At 41.6% G+C, this 21,373-nt stretch overlaps 1 protein-coding gene across 6 annotated transcripts in view; it reads right to left on the bottom strand.

The window, feature by feature from the left end:
• The window catches only part of TP63 (tumor protein p63), a 222,072-nt gene that overhangs the window by 95,807 nt on the left and 104,892 nt on the right, over nucleotides 1-21,373 (bottom strand). Inside the window, exon 1 of one of the 6 annotated variants that reach the window (XM_074297883.1) lies at nucleotides 12,118-12,286. The exons of the other annotated variants lie outside the window; for them this stretch is intronic. Within the exon in view, the coding sequence (XP_074153984.1) occupies nucleotides 12,118-12,159 (42 nt within the window). The 5' untranslated portion in view covers nucleotides 12,160-12,286. Of the gene's footprint in view, nucleotides 1-12,117; nucleotides 12,287-21,373 lie in introns of those variants that run through there. 6 annotated transcript variants of the gene reach the window in all.

The following is a 21,373-nucleotide window of genomic DNA, read 5'->3' on the forward strand; positions in this document are numbered from 1 at the left end:
AGGCTTTCTTTTGTAGTGGTTCCAGAGGAGCTCATGGGAATGTTTCATAAGTTTTCCCCTCGGGCACCACACGACCACTTGAATCAGAATTTCCTCCTTTGGGTTTTTATAAGGAAATCTTGATGATTAGTCAAGAAGCCAACTCAAGATAGCATTCTGTTGACTCAAAACTGACCCATCATGCCCATGAACAGAAATATCTCATGGCTAGATTTCTGTCCCCCTGGCACCCCCTCCATCTGCAATTCCCATTAGGAATAAGCAGCCTCTACTAAGGCTCTGAATTGGATGATCTTGTTCTTGTTCAGTTGTTTGGCCACGTCTGATTTTTCACGACCCCGTGTGGGATTTTCTTGGCAAAGACACTGATTTGATATCAGGAAGATGAGTTTTTCCAATTCTAAGGCCCCCCTGCCAGTGTTTTATCCACTGTGATTTGGTGAGAAACAATAATTGTAGCATAGAGCTGTATTCAGTCCGACATTACTTTATCTTTGAAAAAGGAAAATGAATCAACTTGGATCAAAGTGAAGGGGAAGAATGATTGTTCTTTTTAATTAAACAGAAGCTGGGACTCAGTATTGAAAACAAACAAATAAACAAACAAAGGAAAAACAAGCTTCTCAGATACTTATGAAAAATAGCCTGAATGTAAAATAAAGTAAGAAACACTCGTTTCTTTGAATGAGGTCCATGCTTGTTTGTTGACAGGTCAAGAAAGGCCTATTATTTTAACCAGTGACCACTCTTAAACACTTCCAAATGGTGAGCAGAAGGGCAGTGGGCATGAAGGCAGGAGCTTGGGATGGGACTGAGCCCCTTTTAGACTTCCCTATTAATCTGCCTCACTTTGGGACTGGCTTCCTAAGCCACAGGACCTCTCCAACTCCTACCTATGAGCATTTTCCTAGAAGGGTAACCTCATTGGCAGCTATATTATATTTTTCTTTAGCAATATCGAAATGGTGAAGGCTGGTGGGGAGCAGAATCCACTTTCCTACCTCAAACCCAGAAGGGCCACTCAAATACCTCACCTGAGAAACATCTCAACAGCATAAAATTATTATAAATTTTTGATCAACATTTCTCCATTTGAGATAATAATGAACCTACTCAGTTAGTGTAGTCTGAGAAAGAATAGAACAGCCTGTTCATGACCTTGCCTAGAGAAGGATTTTCTGTCCATTTTCTCTTATATTTTTATCATTTCCTATTCTCAGTGAACCTGAGGGAATGGCTTTTCTGTCTTTCTTTCCAAGATTGAAAATGTAAAAATTAGCTCTTCATAAATTCAGTGGATTGAGCAACATTTTACCAAATATTGAAGAAGAAAACATATTTACTTTCTGCTCCTTATAACAACAAACTTATTCAAAGTAATTCTGCAGAGAATCTGGTGTGCGATAAATCTTTAACAAATGGACTGAATCAGTTGATGTTTCTGCTTAGTAGACATGGAGGACATCTTAGGAGGAATGGGATAGCCTGTGGTCGAAAGGAGGCCTTTTGAAACACTGATCCAAAGACTTTTGTCCTGAAAATTGAAGAAGGAAACAATTTCCAGGAAGAGGAGTGGTCAGATGCACAAGAAAGGAGATGACCAGGAATTTATAAGGAAGAAGAAAGTGGGGAGCATTCTTAGAACAAAACTGATGGTTGCCCACCCCATGACTAGGGGATACAGGACCAATCTGGGAGATAAAGGCACTTAGAAAAATGACCTTTCCATGTGACCACAAATCACCATAGCACTACCCAGGTATTATACCAGGACTTAAGAAGAGGTACAAAGATGGAATATGACAATGTCAGGATAGACCATCACACACACACACACACACACACACACACACACACACACACACACACACACACACAAAAGCTATCTGTGCTCACCTGTGTAACAAGCCCTTCTTAAAAGATTTCTAACCTCCAGTTGGTCGCCCAAATTTTCTAGAAACCTTGAGCTGAGGGGAGCCCCTCCTTACCACCCCCTAAAGCATAGTATTTCACCTCGGATGTGTCTGTTAGTAAGTTTGCTTGTTTATGCCATTATTTATGCCATTGTTTTGTTTTCCTGTTTTTCCCTTTTATTTCAGGCCTAAATCTGTCCTTTTGCAATTTCCAGCTTCTGGCTCCAATTTTTGCTCTCTGGGACCAAGCAGGAAAAATCTCTAATCCTTTGCGCATGATGAACTTTAAAAAAAAAAATTCAAAGGCAGCCATGTTGTCCCTCTCCCTGATGAGTATTGGCTTTTTTAGGCCAAATATCTCCAATCCCTTTTTGCAATCCCTTCCTTTAGGCACACAATGGGTTCAAAAAGAGTGAGCCATATTCATTGAAGCAAACCCTCGAGGCTTATCAGATTGGTAGAGCCAAGAAATGCTAAAGAGCACAAAGAATGAAATGAAAAGTGTCTCATGAGCCCTCCCTCAAAAGATGTAGAAATACTCTACTGCCCATGGATTTGTAGCTGACTGAAAAAACCATACTGGGAGAGGCCTGAGTAATGGATTGATGGCAAGTTAGAGGGAGGGACGCCCCAGGACACTTTCCTCAGCCCAGTTCTCTTCAATATTTTCTTCAACAACTTTGATGAAGACAAAGGGACACTCTTATCAGCTCTGCAGATGACAGAAAGCTGGGAGGGATGGCAAATGCTTGGGAAGACAGATTTAAAATCACTTTGACAGGTGAGAAGTGCAGTTTAAAGCCAAGATGGTGAAACCTAATAGGGCAGGACACTTAAGAGGGGAAAAATCCAATGTATAAGTATAGGAGAAGGGGGATATGGTGAGATAGCTGGGGTTTTTTTGGGGGGGAGGTTTTTCAGACAGTGGGGGCTTTAATGGACTCTAGGCTCAATATGAGTCACTATTGGAAATATCCACCAAGGAAAAATAAAACAAAACAAAACAAAAACAAGATAATATTAACATTAGAGAAGGACAACAGGTAGAGCAGAATCTATTTAGAGGCAGCTGGTGGTTCAGTGACTAGAGTGTTGGGTCTAGAAATAGGAAGAATGGAGTTCAAATCCAGTTTTACACACTTACTGGGCAAACTGCGGAAATTCCATTTGCCTCAATTTCTCCAACTGAGAATGGGGATAAGGACAGCATCTACTTTGAGAAATTGCCGAAAGAATCGAATGAGGGGATGTTTGTAAAAAAGCAATTAGCACAGCGTCTGGCACAGGTAGACACTATATAAATGTTTATTCCCTTCCCCCTTCCCCTTTCCTAGAACACCGTGTTAAAACATGGCCAGACTTTGAGGGACATTTCTAATCTAGAGCAAATTTCAAAGAAAGTGACAGGGTTGGTGAGAGAACTTGGAACCACGTCTGATAAGGAGTAATTGAAGAACCTGAGCATTTTAGCCTGGGGAACACAAGTCACGACTGGCAGGGTGGGAGTGGTGGAAAGAGAGGAAGATGCTGCCTTTAAATATTTGGAAAGTGATTACCTACAAGAGAGGCGAGACTTATCCTAGGGTAGCAGAGGCAGAGAGAGCCTCTGGGAGGAGGTTAAAGGAATGACGATTTGGGTTTCAGAGTTCTAGGTTTTTGGAGCAATTTGAGCTGTCAAAAATGGACTGGGATGATTTACAAGGAATTGAGTTCCTCCCCATGGGAATCATTCAATTAGAATCTTGATAAACATCTGCCAGAGACATTGTAAGAGGATTGCTGGGTGAGTTGGAAGACTGAACATTGGGTAATTGCAGATTTCGAAGGAAGCAATGGTTCCTCTCTAGGTAAGGTCTGGACAAAATCAAGCATCAATCTTCACCTGTCCAGTGATAAGCAAACACTGCCTTCTGGGTAAGTTACCCCCCCCCCCCCATGGATGGGCAGCCAACACCCTGGAGTAACAAAGCAATTGCTTAGGACTTTTTATTCTATTTCATCATGAGACACCATAATTCTTTAATATTATATATGCTAAAATTACCAAATTCTACCAGATACCATGTTTCCACTTCAATATTAGGACTTTTTACCAACTTATCAATAAATGAGAAAAAAAACTCTACTAACTCTCTTTTCTCTCTTACTCGGAATTGTCCGGCTCCTTTCTCCAGCCTTTCAGGGGCAGCCTAAGGTCTGTTTTATTTTTCTGCATATAAGTGACTAAGGTTAAGACAAAAGAAAATGAATGGAGAGATTTTTCCTACCCAGCACCAAGCATATGTCACTTTGTCAAAGATACAGTCTGAATAGCTCAGGACAAGGATGCCCAAACCATGAGTTCCTGTTGACACTCAAACCTAAAGCTATTTTACAGACTTGTTACTTTTGGAGGGTCCAAGAGGAAAAATAAAACAAAACATGGATCAATTTGGGGTCCATGATTGGGGTCAGTGTGCCCCTAATGCATATATAGAACTATATATCCGATAGTTAGTTGTCTCAAAAGTGGAGTGTATCCTTGACCTAGCACACCACCCAATCTTGGTCAAGGTCATTTCCCATTCACCATTTCTGAACTCTGCTGCTTTCTTTTTTATTTCTACTTATTAAGCCTCTCGTGAAATGATTATAGATAAACGTTAGTAATTCAGTTTGAACAAAGTTATAAGCCCTCTAGAGACTTCTATTTTCCTGTGAGGGAATAAAAAGAGGGCCACATAATACTTCTGCTTGCCTAATAGCTTGTTGAATGGTTCCACTTAAAGGGCATTGATTAATGAGTTAGTGGGTGTCAGGCTAAAGGAGGTCTGGGTAACTAGATGATGCAGTAGACAAGAGTGCAGGGCCTGGACTCTTAGGGAAACCTAAGACCTTAGAAATGAGCTTTTGCCCCTCCCCACTTTTCTTTGCTTTAGTTTTTTTTATTTGTAGTGAGAGTTAAATAGTAGCACCTATTCCCTAGGGTTATTGTGACCATCAAATGAAATATTGGTGAAATACTTAGCCCAGTGCCTATCGTAGGAAGTCCTTAATAAATGCTGCTTCCCTTCCCTTCCTCAGTCAGAGAGTTCTGTCCCAAATCCTGACTCATTCAATATTGTTTTTTACTCTGATGACTTCAAAGAACACAAGACACCCTTATCAAACATGCTGATGAGAGAAATTGAGAAAAGAAAGCTAATCCTTCGCAAGACAAACCCACTCTGACTTAATGCACCATTAAATGCATCTTCGTGCATTTACCTGGAATATTCTTCCGCATTTTCCCCTTCATCTTTCAAGGTTCATTCCCTCATCTTCATAAACACTTCTCTGATTTCCCAGGACTCTTGTACGAAGCATTAGTATTGCCTTCCATCTTAAAGGTGTTTTTTTTTTTTTTTTCTTTCCCTTAGCGTGTTTTTCTCTATGTTTCTTAGCATTTCCTCTCCATTGAGGATAGACGCAGTTATTTATTGATATTTATAATAATAATAATAAGGGTAACTAGCATTTGTGCAGCACCTACTATATCCCAGGCACCAAGCTTAAATTTTGTAATTATTATTCCAATTATAAAGAAGGTTATCTCCCATTTTGGGAAGTCAGTTGCTATTATTATCCCCATTTTGCAGATAAGGAAACTGAGGTAAAAAGGGGTGATGCTTTTTTCAAGTCACTCTTGAGGCTGGATTTGAAATTACATTTTCCTGACTCCAGGCCCCCACACTCTAATCTCTGAGCCACCTAGCCAGCTCAGGATTGGCCCATCTGAAGCTTCATGTAGCATTTGAACCACAGTATGCCGGTAAATGGTAGGATGACATATAAAGAAAAATACAGAATCTTAAAACAAAATACCTGGCTTTGTATACAAGTTCTGCCATTCACCTCCTACCCTTTGTGATTTTGGTAAAGGGCCTACTGGTTTCTGGACCTCAGTTTCCTCATCTGTAAAATGGTTAGTTCTACTCTTCACTTCAATTTATCATTTCAGGCTCCCCAAAGTAACAGCTACTTAATATGTGGTTAATTTAACTGAATACCTAGAAAGTGGAGGTATTAAAAGTGTTAACGACCCACTGAATTCACAAGGACTCTCTAGCATGGGAGCATTTCAGTTTGGATTGGCCCACCAAGTCATGTCATCCAGTTGTACCTTTTGGCCGGCCAGCATCTCTGAGCTAGTTAATCTTCCTCAAATTATATGTGAGAGCACTTTGACCCTGGGGGAACCTGCAGAAAAGTGGGAGAATCAGGCTTCTTCCCAGCTTTTTTGGCCCTCAAGTTCAAGGTTCTCTCTGTTCATCTTGCTAAAATCCTATTTTCCAAAACAGAAAATAAAATCTGAATCTTAAATCACATTGCTCAACTTTGCTTCGGGACCAGAGACTGAGCAGGTTTTTGTTTGTTTGTTTTAATTCCACTTTTCCTAATGCCCTTTCTTATACCAGGGACAGATGTCCCCGGAGCTGACCAGCTACCCTGCCCATCCACACTTGCTCAAAGACACTTCTGCAGGATATCCCTTGCCCTGCTCCTTTTAGCACCAAAGCCTTCAGGATTCAGGCGATATCTGTGGGAGCTCCTGTTTCTATCTCCACATGATCAAGACAGAAAAACTCAGCGGATCATTATGTTCCTAGATAACTGCTCATTTGGTCGTGGTACATGGAACAGATGGGGCTTTCCCCCTAAGTCACAGATGCTGCCAGCAGCTCCTAGCATAACAATCAGGGCAATCTAAAGGACTACATGGACAACAACACGTTCCCCGGTTTTGTTTTGTTTTTTTTTTTTTTAATAAATTATGCTGATATCTTGTGGTTTTACCCCATGCTTATGTCCACATATATCTCTATTCTGCCACAATTCCCTTTCCCCATGAGACATCACTTGCAACAAAATCTAAGAGAAAAAAATACCCAGTTCATTCAAACCAACTGATGCTTCATCTGAGTATTAGTCTCTGTACCAACGCTCAGCCATATTCCACCCTTCCTCCAAAGAAATGGGGATAACCAGCACCCTATTTCAAAGGCAAATCAGAAATCTCAATTCAAGATACAAAGAAAGTTGCCATCATTGTTGCTGCCATTGCTCGTAGTACATGGAGAGAGAAAGGTTCAGGGTGGGCTCTGCTTCTCATGGGCTGTTCATTTCTGGGAAACGTGGGTCTTTAAACATGACTCTTGGTCTTATGACACTGAAATGTTTTAGCTTCTAAGTTTATAATTTTCTGTTTTTATTTTTGGAGGAAAGAAAGAGTTCAATGAGAAAAAAAGCTAATTCTGAGAAAGCAGTGGGACATAGCTCCAGTGAATTTCAGTTGTATTGACTCCCTTAAGCTTCCTTGTTCTAAATAATCATTAAAAAACACAAAAATAGTTGCTTTTGACCTATATGGGAGTAACTTTTCTAAGAGTGGAGAAAGGGAGTGTTGAGCGATCTGCAAGCCTTCTACCCTTGGTTGAGACGTCATCGGGGGTGGGGTTTATAGACTTAGTACAGTGCCTAGCACACAGTAGGCACTTAATAAATACTTGTTCTCTTTGTAGGACCTTCCCATGCTATGGCTAGAGTTCAGTGTCGAAATTTACCTCTTTTTAAAAGTTGCAGGAAAAAATATTTTAAAAGACAAAACACTTCATTTAAACAAACTCTTTATTCAGTGATAAAAAGCATTTTTTTTTTTTCTGCAGCTCTTTCTCTGACCTATAATAAGGGATAGCTCTATTGAATGCCTATGGTTTGACCTAAGGGAAGAAAGGCTAGCTCATGGTGTCCTTCTGATCTAAGATGAAGTCATCGTGCAGGGATTCCGGGGCCACTATTCCATGTTGTACTGTGGCAAAGCCCAGCATCACGTAGAGATGAATTACTTGGACAGATAAAAATTGCATGCAAGATTCACGGAGTAGACAATGGGCTGGGGCTGATGACCAGTCAGGGTTCCATTTTCTCCCAAAATGAAGAGACTGGGGTAGACAGCCTGAGGTTCTCTTTTCAGCTCTAGAGCTGCGACCCTAATATGTACATGCACATCTACATGGGAGAATCTGAGCCTCCAGAAGTGGAGTCAGGGGAGACTCAGAATTCAGTTCCACCTCTTATCCCTGATCGTCTCTGAGCTTCCTTTTGCTCATTTGTAAAACAGGAAGAATACTCTTGAAGACACACGTTTTATAAGACTACTCAAGGCTTATGCCAAGTGACATTGAGTAAACAGCCCTTAACAAACTTGAAGTGTTCTATATAAATTCTAGTTATTTTTTATCATGTTACAAATGTTTATATGTATGTGTTTACACACACACACATGTGTGTGTATGTGTATCCTTTCATCTATAAAATAAAGGGCTAGAAGATCGCAAAAATCCCTCACCATTCTAGAATCGGCACACATGGGCCACAATACCTTGTTCCTCTCTCCCATCACCCGAGGGTGGGAAGAACTTTTTTTAATTGTGAGTTTGGGAATGTCTCTGAATTCCAGGCAAGTCTTTTTGAAGGACACTGAAAAGCAAAAATCTTCAGCTAAGATGGCGCCTTCTCTTCTCATGCTCCTCTTCCCCCACCCCTACAAACGAAGTAAGAAGCATTTCTCCCCTCACTTTGGCACCAAATCCTGGGGATTCTGCTTATCAACTATCCCCAGGATTCCTGAGAAGCCAGAAGCTGAAACTGGGTTTGTCACATTCTGTGTCTTTATGTTCCTCTCCCTCAGATCTGCAGAAATGCCTTCCTGTTCAACCGCACCATTTCCAAGGTTTTCCTCGGCTTCCAGTGGGCCAGTCGGGAGTTTTAGTGGAGAGGGGGCAGTCAATGAACTCCAGGCTATCTTCCCTCCCCACAGAATCAGGAGTTAGAAGATACTTTGATCCAGAGTCTCAAATTATGATTCTAAGGAGTCCTGTCATCTTCCTTGGCTATGGATTCCTTTCACTCTTTTTTAGTCTCAATTTGTATTTCTTCCATCTCAGTCGTCCAAGAGTTTATATTGGAATTGGGAGTGTATGTTTATATATATGTATGCGTGTGTATATATATATATATATATATATATATATATATATATATATATATATATATATATATATATATATATATATATATACACACACACACACGCATACATATATATGTATGTGTATATATATACGCATACATATATATATGTATATATATACACATACATATATATATGTATATATATACACATATATAAAATCTCCCAACTCCAACTCATTAAGTAATCACTAGAACATTTTAAATATATATATATATATATATATATATATATATATATATATATATATATATGTGTATGTGTGTGTGTGTGTGTGTGTGTGTGTGTGTGTGTGATATATGTGTATACATACACACACATGCATATACACACACACACACACATATATATAAAATGTTCAAGTGATTACATAATGAGTGGATGAAATGACTAAATAACTTGTTTTAACTGAATAAAAATATTAAGCTACAAGCTCATCTCCTGTAGATTCACTGAAAGAAATGATATATATTTTTTATGAAAAAAAAAATCATTTTCATTTAGATCTTCAAAGTTTATAAAACATTTTCTTCACAAAACACCGGTGACGTAGCAAGTATATGCCTTATTCTGCTCATTTAATAAATGAGGAAATTGAGGTTTGAAAATGTTAAGTGACTTCCAGGATACATAGCCTAATTGGTATATTTAGGGTACGGGGTTTCCCTTAAATCTAGATCTTTGGCTGGGATGGCCAGTGTTTGGTCTATTTCTCCTGTCACCTTCTGACGGCAAGGCCAGTTTATCCAGATGCTTGGGTCTGTACTTCCCAACATAAGCCATGACCTCAAGATGTGTCAGGGGATGAATATAGTCACTTTCCCATGGAATTTCACAACTGCCACCTTGGGTTTCTGAGCTCAATGTACACTATAGGGACACTGCTGGTTCCCTGGTAAAATTAGTGACTCGCTTCATAGATGGACAGTGGGTATAGTTCTTTGAGAAAAGTCCTAAATTTAAGAAAATCTATGTTTACGAGTCTTGACCTTGGGATTGTGATAATATTTATGATCTACTGAATACATAATATTCCCCAACATTCTTTTCCCAATGCCCTCAAAACAGTCAGTGCCTAGACAAAGCTCCTTCTGGCATGAGCTTAGACCTAGAGATCCCCGGAGGTGAATGATGACCATCTCTCCCGTGGCTGATGGGGGCTCCCTTCTCGACACAGCTCCCATAAAGCTAGCCCAATTTATGGCATTTCGACAAACAAGCGGGATGTTCAGAAGTCCTGGCTCTAATTTCCTTGATGTTCTGACCGCGCTCACCCCTGTGGAAGGGAACAATGCCTCTGAATCTCCTTTGCTCACTGTGCTGATGGATTTAGCTGATTTCTATCTCATGAATTTAATATTTAACTTTACAGTGATCTGATCTTGATTTCTCCCTACGTTCTACAAGCCTCAACAATGATAATGATGGAGACTGTCACTAATGCTATCCAAAACAACGATTTTCTGTAGGAAAGACCTCTGTCTAATTGCACCCTCCCTGCCCCTATCCCATATTCTACCTAAAAAAAAAAAAGCAAAACCTGTGGGTTTGGGGGCCATAAATACTACATGTGTGATCATGCATGAACAGTAGCATGACTATATCTTGAGGGGGGTCAGACAGCCTCAGAAAAGATACAAGGAGCACCTCCGGCCTCATTTTCCCCAGAGTGGGTCTACTCCAATCCTCGGGCATGGGGGCAATCTTCTCACCAGGAATAGTTTCGCATGGGGTGTTTGACTCATTTTTAAGATCATCATTTTCTACAATTTCACCATTTTGAGCAAAATCAACATATTCTATTTATTCCTGGAAAGAAGAAGAGGGAATCTCAACTGCTCAAGGCTAGATTCAGTGGGATAATCAGGGTTCCCGAGTCCATCTCTTGCTCGCTCCACATTTCCCCGATCGCATTTCTGGAACTCAGATGTCCCGGCTCCAGCCCAAACAATGAGGCTTCCCCGTCTGGCTGTGCCAACTTTGGCTTCCTCCCTCCCCTCAAACTGCCCCAGAACGTTTTGATTTTGATGGAAGTGGCCCGGCCTGTCTGTCTGCCACCGAGGAGCATTCAGCATTTTTTGTCTGAAATCTTTCTCCGGCCTCCCCCTGCCCCCCAAACCAAAAAAAATCTGATTAATGTCAACACAGCTGCTCTATTCTGTGGAATGTAAACTAATCTTGTTGTGAGACCTCCCTCCACCCCAGGAGACTTCCTTCAAGCCCTTGAGGTGGTTGGGGAGGGGGGTCCTCCAGCCCTCCCTCCCAATCACTTTAACCTCACAGTCTATTTAACGGATGTTACAAACAAGTGCTTGGCTGGAAGGTAGATGCAAACAGGTCATTTTTATCCCCCCCGTGGGCAAGAATCTACCTTTGGATTTCCATCAATAGGCACGCATCCCTCCCAAATTGTCACTGTGGAATTCCCCGGCTGCCACCGGGTAACGTAGGGGCTATTTCCCAGGAGAGGGCCAGGATCAAAGTCAGTTGGGAGAGATGCGATCACTTTGAAGCCTTTCACTACTTGGAAATTAATTTGTCCGTCAAACTTTGCTGCTTTTCACAAAACTCAAGTAAGCAAGTAAATAACTCAAGTAAGAGTCTGACGTTTAGGAACATCGCCACAGTCAGTGCATTGGCGTGACAGCTGCTGGACATGGAAGCCTTTTATGCCTTTGGGGCCCCCCAAATTCTCACTGTCCAGCCTATTTTCATATAAATATATGTACACTTAAAAATTATAACAGCAACTATATATATATATATATATATATATGTATGTATATATGTATTTTCCCCACAAATACATTTCAAATTCTATTTCTCCTGTAATTCTCAGGCTGAAAAAGTTCACATTAAGCACACGGAATCTCCCCCAAAGTAAAAGTTTCCTCTGTAATTTACTGCAACTTTGACTGGGCTGATCCAGAGTCCTGAATGCTGGTCTTTATCTCTCCAGCAAGGAATACATACTGTATAGAGATATATATATAGATACAAATATATATTAGATATATATAGATACATATATAGCTTATATATATATGTATTTAATATATATCTATATCTATATATGCGCCTGGATATGTACATATGTATCCAACTAAGAGAGCATCTCCAAGTCTTATGTCAAAGTCCCCAGCAGTCCCTTACCTCACTGTACTGAGTCTGAGGATTGTTCTCCAGGTACAGCATGTTAGCAGGGAGGTTGATCAGCGTCGCTGTCCGCTCTTCTGGCTCCAGGATTTTGGCAACCCCCCCACCCCCTTCAAGACCCTCAAAATAGGATTCTCCTAAGAAGATAACAGGACTCAAGGCTTGCTCTCTCTCTTTCCCTGCATAATTTAAGGTTTCCTTATATATACCCAACTATAGGCATGAAGGGGCGGGACCGTTCACTTTACCTGTCCAATCCATCAAACTTCCACCTGGACTCCTCCACTCCAATGGAGGGAGGCCTCTCCCATCTCATTAAGTGGTTAGAATTCCTTATCACCAATCTTTAAAAAGGAAAAAAAAAAAAAAAAAACAACAACAACAAGGAGACAGAGCAAGAGCGGTAGAACTTTCCCTTGTTAGAGAAAGATAGACAGAGGGAGAGACACAGGAGAGAGAAAGAGAAAAAAAAGAGAGAAAGAAGGAAGGAAGGAAAGGAGGAAAAGGACAGAAGGAAGGAAAGATGGAAGGAAGGAAAAAGGAAAGGAAGAAATGGGAAAGGAGGAAATGGGGAAGAAAAAAGGAAGGAAGGAAAGAAGGAAAGGAAAAAAGGGGTAAGGAGGGAAGGGAAGGAAGGAAGGAAGGATACAAAGGAGGAAGGGATAGGGAGAGAGTGAGGAAGGGAGGGAGAAAAAGGAGGAAAGGGAGAAGGAAGGAAAGAGGAAAGGAATGAAGAAAAGAAAGAAAGAAAAGAAAGAAAGAAAAGAAAGAAAAGAAAGAAAAGAAAGAAAAGAAAGAAAGAAAGAAAGAGAAAGAAAGAAAGAAAGAAAGAAAGAAAGAAAGAAAGAAAGAAAGAAAGAAAGAAAGAAAGAAAGAAAGAAAGAAAGAAAGAGAGAAAGAGAGAAAAGAGAGAAAGAGAGAAAGAGAGAAAGAGAGAGAGAGAGAAAGAGAGAGAGAGAGAGAGAGAGAGAGAGAGAAAGAGAGAAAGAGAGAAAGAGAGAAAGAGAGAAAGAGAGAGAGAAAGAGAGAGAGAAAGAGAGAGGAAAGAGAGAGAGAGAGAGAGAAAGAGAGAGAGAAAGAGAGAGAGAAAGAAAGAGAAAGAGAGAAAGAGAAAGAAAGAAAGAAAGAGAGAGAGAAAGAGAGAAAGAAAGAAAGAAAGAGAGAAAGAAAGAAAGGAAAGAAAGAAGGAAAGAAAGAAAAGAAAAGAAAAGAAAAGGAAAGGAAAGAAAGAAAGAAAGAAGGAAAGAAGGAAAGAAAGAAGGAAAAATAGGAAGGAAGAAAAGAGAAAAGGAAGAAAAGGGGGAAAGAGAAAAGAAAGAAGGAAAAAAAGGAAGAAAGGAATAGGAAAAAAGAAAAAAAATAGAAGGAAGGAAAGAAGACACTTCCACTAGCTCATTAATTAATATAAAGGATTTCTGAAAGTTAAGACAAACTTAAGTAAACTAAGAGGAAAAAAATGAAGGGGGCTGGAGAGGGGCAGGTATCTGTGAAGTGGATTATTGAAATATGTACACACAAGAACAAAAAGGACAAAAAGGAAGAGGTAAAGCTCATGTCTGCCTGCAGCACTACCAGACTTCAGACTCTCAGACTACCGCTGACCCGAACTTTGGACAGCTGCCTGGTTTTCGGTGCTGGGGAGACACTTTTACAGCCATTTCCCAGCTCCACCGTAACACACGGTCAGTGATTCCTATGGCCCGCCGCCACTCCACCATAGGTAGCCCGAAGAGCCGGGGTTGTTTCCATCACGAATCACAACCCTGAAGTCAGTCACCTCAATCTGAACAAACAAGCTCAGAGAGACCCAAGAGAGCAGCTTGTGCAAAAGTGATTCAGAGTTGGGACTGATCGGTCCCTCCTCCGGGACCGGGAGCCACCCAACGGAAGCCCCAAAGCAGACTCAAATATTTCTTAGCCTCGCCCTTCCTTCTGTGATTCCAAATCCAGGTTTTCATCATGTTTCCCTGCCCCAATGGAAAGCATTCTGTGCCCTGGGGTCAGCCATCCAATGTGCTGGCTAAGGGAGACACAAACAAGATTGAAAAGATGAGCAGGAACCCATGTCCTCCAAGGGAAGGCTTTGCTGCCTTTTGTCCTGTAAATGTGCCTCCTTCGGCACACTACCATGGAATCTGGCCCTGGGCTTTCAGTTGAGTAACTGATGACCAAATTCTCCTGGTGTTTCATTAAATTCCTCCCATTATCTCCAAGTGTTTTATGTAATTCTGTGAGATTCCTATCTCGGCCTCCACTTTCCCTGTCCCTTCCCTCCCAGCACTCTCACTGCCCCATGTTTCACGGTCACAGGTAGCACCAGGAAAGGCACATCTGCCCCTGCTCAGAGGAAACTCCCAGGGGGCCAAATGGAAGCCGGCTCCTGAGCACTGGGAATGCTTTTGACAAGGCACTCTGGAGTCAAGGCAGCCGGGGAGACACTGACAGGAAGCTTCTGGTCAAGGCCTCTAGGGCCATTTGACCAGTGGGACATAATTATGCGCTTGCCCACTCTTTGCTCCCGCTTTCCCAGCTATCCAATTCCTCCTGCAACAGATCTTCTGGGATAGATAGGATCATCTGAGTGACTTTGATTTAGTGGATGAAAAAAGTAAAAGCAGAGATTAAGTGACCTGGAAACTGAGGCAGGATTTGACCTTAGACCCTAAGACTCCAAATCCTTTATATCATGTAGAAATGTGCTTTATTTTGCTATTATAACTTTTTCTGATTTATAAGACTGCTTCTAATGAGCAAAAAGTTCCCTTAACACAACTGACTGCCCTTTGGCCAAGTAAGAGTATGAATGTTAGATAAGGTTTCAGATTTCCCTCAGGGACTTAATTTACCCCAGGTCAAGTACAGATGACCCCTAATCTACAGATGAAAAATCAGAAAAAAATTAGAATCAGAAAAAAAAAATGGTCCTCAGTAACTGGGAGCTGAGGTATTTGCTCCAGTGTTTACAAAAAGTACTTTCATTATCATATTTCACCCTCATAGACGAGCAGGTGAGATGAGGACTGAGAACATGCTCCATTCTAGAGATAAGAAAATTGAGTGTAAAAAGTGGTTGATCATTCAATAGAGATTTACTCGGCATCTTCCCTGTGTCAGGCTTTGTGTGAGGGCGAGTGCAGGGGAGGCAAAAACAGAACCCCGATCCTTCAGTAATGACATTGGCATGACATAAACATATGGAAGTCCAATCTCTAGAAAGTAACCTCAGACTGGAGGAGGAGGGCTTCGCAGCAAGGAGACCCCTGGAGCAGCTTTTGGAGAACACTTGGGTGCCTAAGACAATAAATAAAGAGAGGATGCTTTGGAAGCAGAGAGGAGAAAGGCGTGGTGAGGGAGGGGGTTTTATTCAAGGCCATGAAGAGGGTGCTTGAAAGTCAATCTTAGCTACCCGGTACATCTTCTGGCTTGGAAAGAAGGCTCTGCTTGGAATTGGGAGCACCCTGGGTTGGAACCCAACCTCCAGTGCTTACCAGGTGTGCGGAAACAGACTAATCACCTTGTTTCCCTGTGAGCCCCCATTTCCTCATCAGTACAATAGGGATAATTAGACTTTTAGTACATAATAGTGCTTGTCAGGGGCCTTAATGTGATACAGAAATGGTACCTTCTGGTAGGCCCACTCCTAATATGAATTCAGAGTTCTTGTCACTATATAATCCTGTTTTTTTTTTGTTTTTTTTTTTAAGGTTTAGAATATATTTACTGTATCAAATAAAAAGGTAATAAAAATACTGAGACTCCTCAAAGGTTGAGTCAGAACCATTTCTATTGTTTTATAAACCTTTTTTTTTTTTAGGAATAGTTTTTTTTTTATTTTCAAGATATATGCAAAGAGAGTTTTCAACATTTACCCCTGCAAAATCTGATGTTCCAAATTTTTCTCCCCATTCCCTCCCCTAAAGGCAAGTATTCTAATATATGTTTAATATGTGCAATGTTTCTAAACATATTTCCACATTTATTATGGTGCACAAAGAAAATCGGATCAAAAAGAAAAAAAAAGAGAGAGAAAAAAAACAAAAAGCAAGAAAACAATAACAAAAAGAGTGAAAATACTATGTTGTGATCCACACTCACTCCCCATAGTGCTCCCCCTAGCTGCAGATGACTCTCTATTGGAATTGGCCTGAATCACCTCATCATTTAAAAGAGCCACATCTGTAGAATTGATCATCCCATAATCTTGTTGTTGTCTACAATGATCTCCTGGTTCTGCTCGTTTCACTTAGCATCAGATCATATAAATCTCTCCAGGCCTCTCTGAAATCATCCTGATGATCATTTCTTATAAAACAATAACATTCTATAACATTTGTAATCCATAACTTATTCAGCCATTCCCCCGCTGATGACCATCCATCCAGTTTCCAGTTCCTTGTCACTACAAAAAAAGGGGGCTGCTACAGACATTTTGCATGTGTGTGTCCTTTTCCTTCCTTTATGATCTTTGGGATACAAACCAGTAGAGACATCGATAGATTAAAGGATATGCACAGTTTGTTAACTTTTTGAGGATAGTTCCAAATTGCTCTCCAGAATGGCTGGATCTGTTCACAGACTCACCAACAATGTATCAGTGTCCCAGTCTTTCCCCATTCCCTGCAACATTCGTCATCATCTTTTCCTGTCATCTTAGCCAATCTGACAGGTGTGAGTCGGTACCTCAGAGCTATCTTAATTTGCATTTATCTGATCAATAATGATTTAGAGCATTTTTTCATATGCCTAGAAATGATAATCCTGTTTTCTTGCCATTCTTATAAACACTACTCCCTCTCCCATCCCCATGCCTTTGTCTTGCCTATCCACCAAATATAGAACGTTCTCCCTCTTTTCCACCCTGTAGAGAACCATTAGTTTCTTTTGAGACAGTTCCCAACCTCTTGTCCTCCCCAAGCTGCTAGTGCCTCCTTCCCCAAAACATTGTTTGTTCATGTTTGGGGGAAGGTAGATATCTTGGGTGCAAAGCCCTGTGCTAAGCACTAGAGATACAAGGACCAAGAATCAAGTGATCTCTGCAAGGGCTCCATTCTAATAGAGGAGACAATGAGGATGAGAGAAATGAATGTGGCACAGTTAGAAAAATATAATTATATAGACTAATATTTATATAATTATATATAATAATTAATATTTATCTAGCTCCTCCATGTGCCAGGCACTGTACTAAGTGCTTTAAAATTATCTTCACGTTTAATCCTCCCAACAGCCCTGGGACTTAACCTGCTTATTTTAATCTCCATTTTCAATCAAAAAAAAAAAAAAATGGAGGCAGATGGATGTTAAATACTTAACCACAAAGTGTCTGAGGAGGGATTCGAATTCGGTTTCTCCTTTGTCCAAGCCCAATGTTTTGTGTACTTCAGTGCCCCCTAGCTGTCCAACAACACAGTCCCTTGGGAAGGAGGGCACAGACATTTGGGGGATCTGAAAAAGATTTCTTACCCATGGTGCTTGAGTTTTACTTTAAAGGAAGAGAAAAACTCTGTGAGGCAGACATAAGAAGGGGGCACCCTCCAAGAGTGGGAGACGGTCAGTTTAAAGGATGGGACAGGAAGCGTCTTTTCTGAAAAGCCAAGAGAAGGCCATTCTGACTAGACGGAAGAGTGTGGAAGGGAGACGAGGGAAATGCAGGGTGAGTGGCTCTCAACAAATTAAACAAAAGAGTTTCTATTTTGCCCTATAGAAGCTTTTAGATAGGCAGAGATATACACAGAGAAAGACGCACAAGAGAGACACGGAAAAAGAGACAAAGACAGAGAGACAGACACATAAAGAGACACAGAAAGACAAAGACACAGAGATAGAAAAAGAAATAAAAAGAAAATGAGAGAAAAAGAAACACACAAAGAGACAGAGACAGAAAGACAGAGAGAAACATATAGAGACAGAGAATGAGATAGAGACAGAAAAGAAATAGAAAGAGAGAGAAAAAGAAACACACAGAGAGATGGAGACAGAGAAAGAAACAGAGACAGAAAGATATATCACTTTGACAGTCCAGCAAACGCACCCCTATTCAGAATATATTTTTCATGATACAAGAGAAATTCTAAATTTCAGTTCGAGATGAAAAAAACAAATGTGCTAATTATCCATTTCCCCCCATCCCAGATCATAGATTGCCTACAATTTTTCCAGGAACCTTTTAGGTTAAGAACCTCTGTCCTAGAGACGAAGAAGCTCTAAAATGAGGAAGGAATGAGGTTAGACTGATGCTTAAGGAAAATTAATCTGGTGGAAGGGGGAGGATTGCCTACATGAACCAATCTAAGCAGCCGCATCCAATTAAAGCAAGTAGCAAGATGCATTTATCAAGGGAGAAGACATGGAGATCTTCACTCGTTTTGATTGAGAACTGGATGGCTTCTTGAATAAAGGACATTTTAATTAACAGCGAGAGGAACTCTTCCTGTGTGGAGGACTGGCTACACTGGCAAAAGGTCATTCCAGAGGAGGGGCTGGTTCAGAGCTCAGGAGATTTATGGAACTTGGGAGAGTTTGAGTTACGAGGTTGGAGTGAGGGAGCAGCGAGGAAGTCAAGGCAGAGATTATCTCAGCCTCACCCTCAGTATCTGGTACATGGAGGACACTTCCTAAATGCTGTGCTTTATACATCATCCTGGATCTTCTTGCAGCAATTTTGGGGGCTGGGGAGTGCAGGGTTTCTGGGGAGTTTTGTCTTACACGCGAGTGACTGGAGGCTCTGACAAGTGACACAAATTGTCCAGTGGACCTGGGATGCAAATAGTGATTCCAAGTCCACTATTCGTTCCACTAGATAATTATTCTGTGTTATTCCCGCCATGTGCCCATTATACGGAAGTCATCAATCATAGCACTTCAGGGTTGGATGAGTCAGAGCTTCCAGTTAATCTTGTACCCAGGAAGAGCTCTGGGACAAACTACCCAGTCCAGATATTTCCTCTTCACCTATCTCAGTGCTATTGCCCAAATGATTCTCTTGGGGGAAATCGTGGTGAGATATAGAAAATAGCTTTATTTGGGATGGTTTAGACTGCCTGGCACTGTCATCATCTCACGGGGTGGAGGCTACCATATTGAGGAAGGCCGTGCTTGTGTAGGAGAGGGCTAGAAGTTCCTTCCATCCTGGAACAGGGCCAGATGAGGAGGAGCCCGACCAAGTATGTGACAGTAATCCATAAGCTACTCCAGGTCATAGAGAATGAATGAACAGTGGGTCATTGATACTTTTCTTTCTTCTTGAAAGAATGAAAAAAGAAAAAAGAGCATCATAAAGCATTTGTTGTGTACAAAGTACAAAATTCTGGGGGTTCAGAGAAAAGCAAGACAGTCTCTGTTCTCAAGGATTTAATACTTAACAGGAGAGAAAACAGAAATAGTTTCAGGTACAAATCATAATGACCACCTCTGGAGGCTGGAAGCATTGTTTTGTAGCTCTTTTTGTTTAGGAATGGCTGACCGTTGGAGACTCCCTTGTAGTTTTCTTGGCAAAGACAACGAAGTCATTTGTTATTTCCTTCTTTTGCTTATTTTCCAGATGAGACAACTGAGGCAAACCTGCTAATGAGATCTGTTCAAGGTCACACAGTCAATAAGTGTCCGAGGCCGGATTTGAACTCAGGAAGAGTCTTCTTCACTTTCCATGTAGCACCACCTAGCTCTTTGCATAAGGCAAAAATTGACGAGGAAGCTAATCACTTCCAGACAGTACTGATATCACTTAGAATCGATACTGAGACAAATCAATGCTAGTAGATCTAGCCAGAGGTGTAACTAAGGCAGAACAAGTGGAATCTTGGCTCAGGGTGCTGCAATGTAATAACAGCATTCTGAGATGTGCTTTTTCCCTTAGCTACTATATCCCTGATGAACTCCTCCTCATCCAGTCCTACCTTTAGTCACTGTGATCTCCTCCTGGGAACTTTCCCATCCTCTCCTAGTGACTCTTCTCCTTCCTCTCCCCTCCATGCCATCTCCCCTCCCTTCTCAGAGTCTGTCAGTTGTCTTGATGTATTCCAGGACATCCTCTTGCCCTGGCATCGGCACCCCATGACTTTCTCATTCTGCCCTACTCCCAGCCCTAGATTCAACACTTTAGTAGTAGATGGTTATGTGGTTATTCTATCAAAAGTCATCCAGCCATCCTTCAGGGGCTGAGCGATCCCTTCCAGAATACGTGGCGCCATGGCGAGAACATCTGCCCAGATGGGCCTCCACAGCCTCACTCTGACCCATCAATGAAATCAACAGTTTAGGCAGATGAAGAGATTTCTACTGCGGTCTGAGCAAGGAGCACCGGAGTGGTGGAGGAGAGCCTCATTTAAGGTTCACGTTAGTTATGTGACCTCGAGTGAGTCACTGACCCTCAGGGAGCTTTGGATTTCTCAGGTGTAAATCCGGAGGTTCTCAAAGTCCTTGGCAGAGGAAGCAGTCGATGCCCAGAATTTAGGGCGAGGAGCTTGAGAGGGAATTGCCCAACACACGTCTGACTGGACTCACTTCTGTTCCACAGCAGCAGTGAGAGCAATCAGCATTTCTGTGGGACTTCTGAGTGGGCCAAGGGCTTTGCCATCTGCTTTCTGATCACAGAGCAGAGGCTCCACATCTTACAGGTGAGGAAATGCAAGCAGGGTCACCCGTCCAACAAGGAGCTGTCACAAACTCCATTTGCCTCTCCAAAGTATAGAGACAGAGGGCAGGGTGGGAGGAGTCAAACCCCATGGATTTCAAAGAGAAGCCTCTCTCTCAGAGGAGCAGCTAGGGGCCCCTTACACATCCTTGACTCATCCCTCTGTATTTTATAAATAAGGAAACTGGGGCCCAGGTGGGTTAAAGATGACCTTGTCCAAGGTCACAGAGCCAGTGACAGACTCGATATCAGTCAGCAGTCCGGTTGTCCCTTTTTCTGGCCCATAAGGCCAATGGGCAAACGTCCCTTGTAGAAGATGAAGAGGTAAGATGAAGAAATCGAGTGTCCCCTAATCCCCAATCACCTGGCTCTCTGTTCAGCTCTAACTCTCTTGCCACAGGCATCCCACAAGCTTCTCTCCTGGGTCATCTTCTCTTCATCTAGATACCGTTTCATGTGGGTCGTCTCAGATCTTATAGATTCAACAACCTTTTCTATGCAGATGATTCTCAAATCTTTGGATCTGGTCCTAACCCTCAATTTGACCTCTGAACCCTTATCTCTACCTCCCTGATGGCCATCTTGAACTGGATGCCCTGCTGACATTGACTGTAAACTCAA

The sequence above is a fragment of the Sminthopsis crassicaudata genome, chromosome 3 (genome assembly GCF_048593235.1).
Source record: "Sminthopsis crassicaudata isolate SCR6 chromosome 3, ASM4859323v1, whole genome shotgun sequence".
Lineage (NCBI taxonomy): Eukaryota > Metazoa > Chordata > Mammalia > Dasyuromorphia > Dasyuridae > Sminthopsis > Sminthopsis crassicaudata.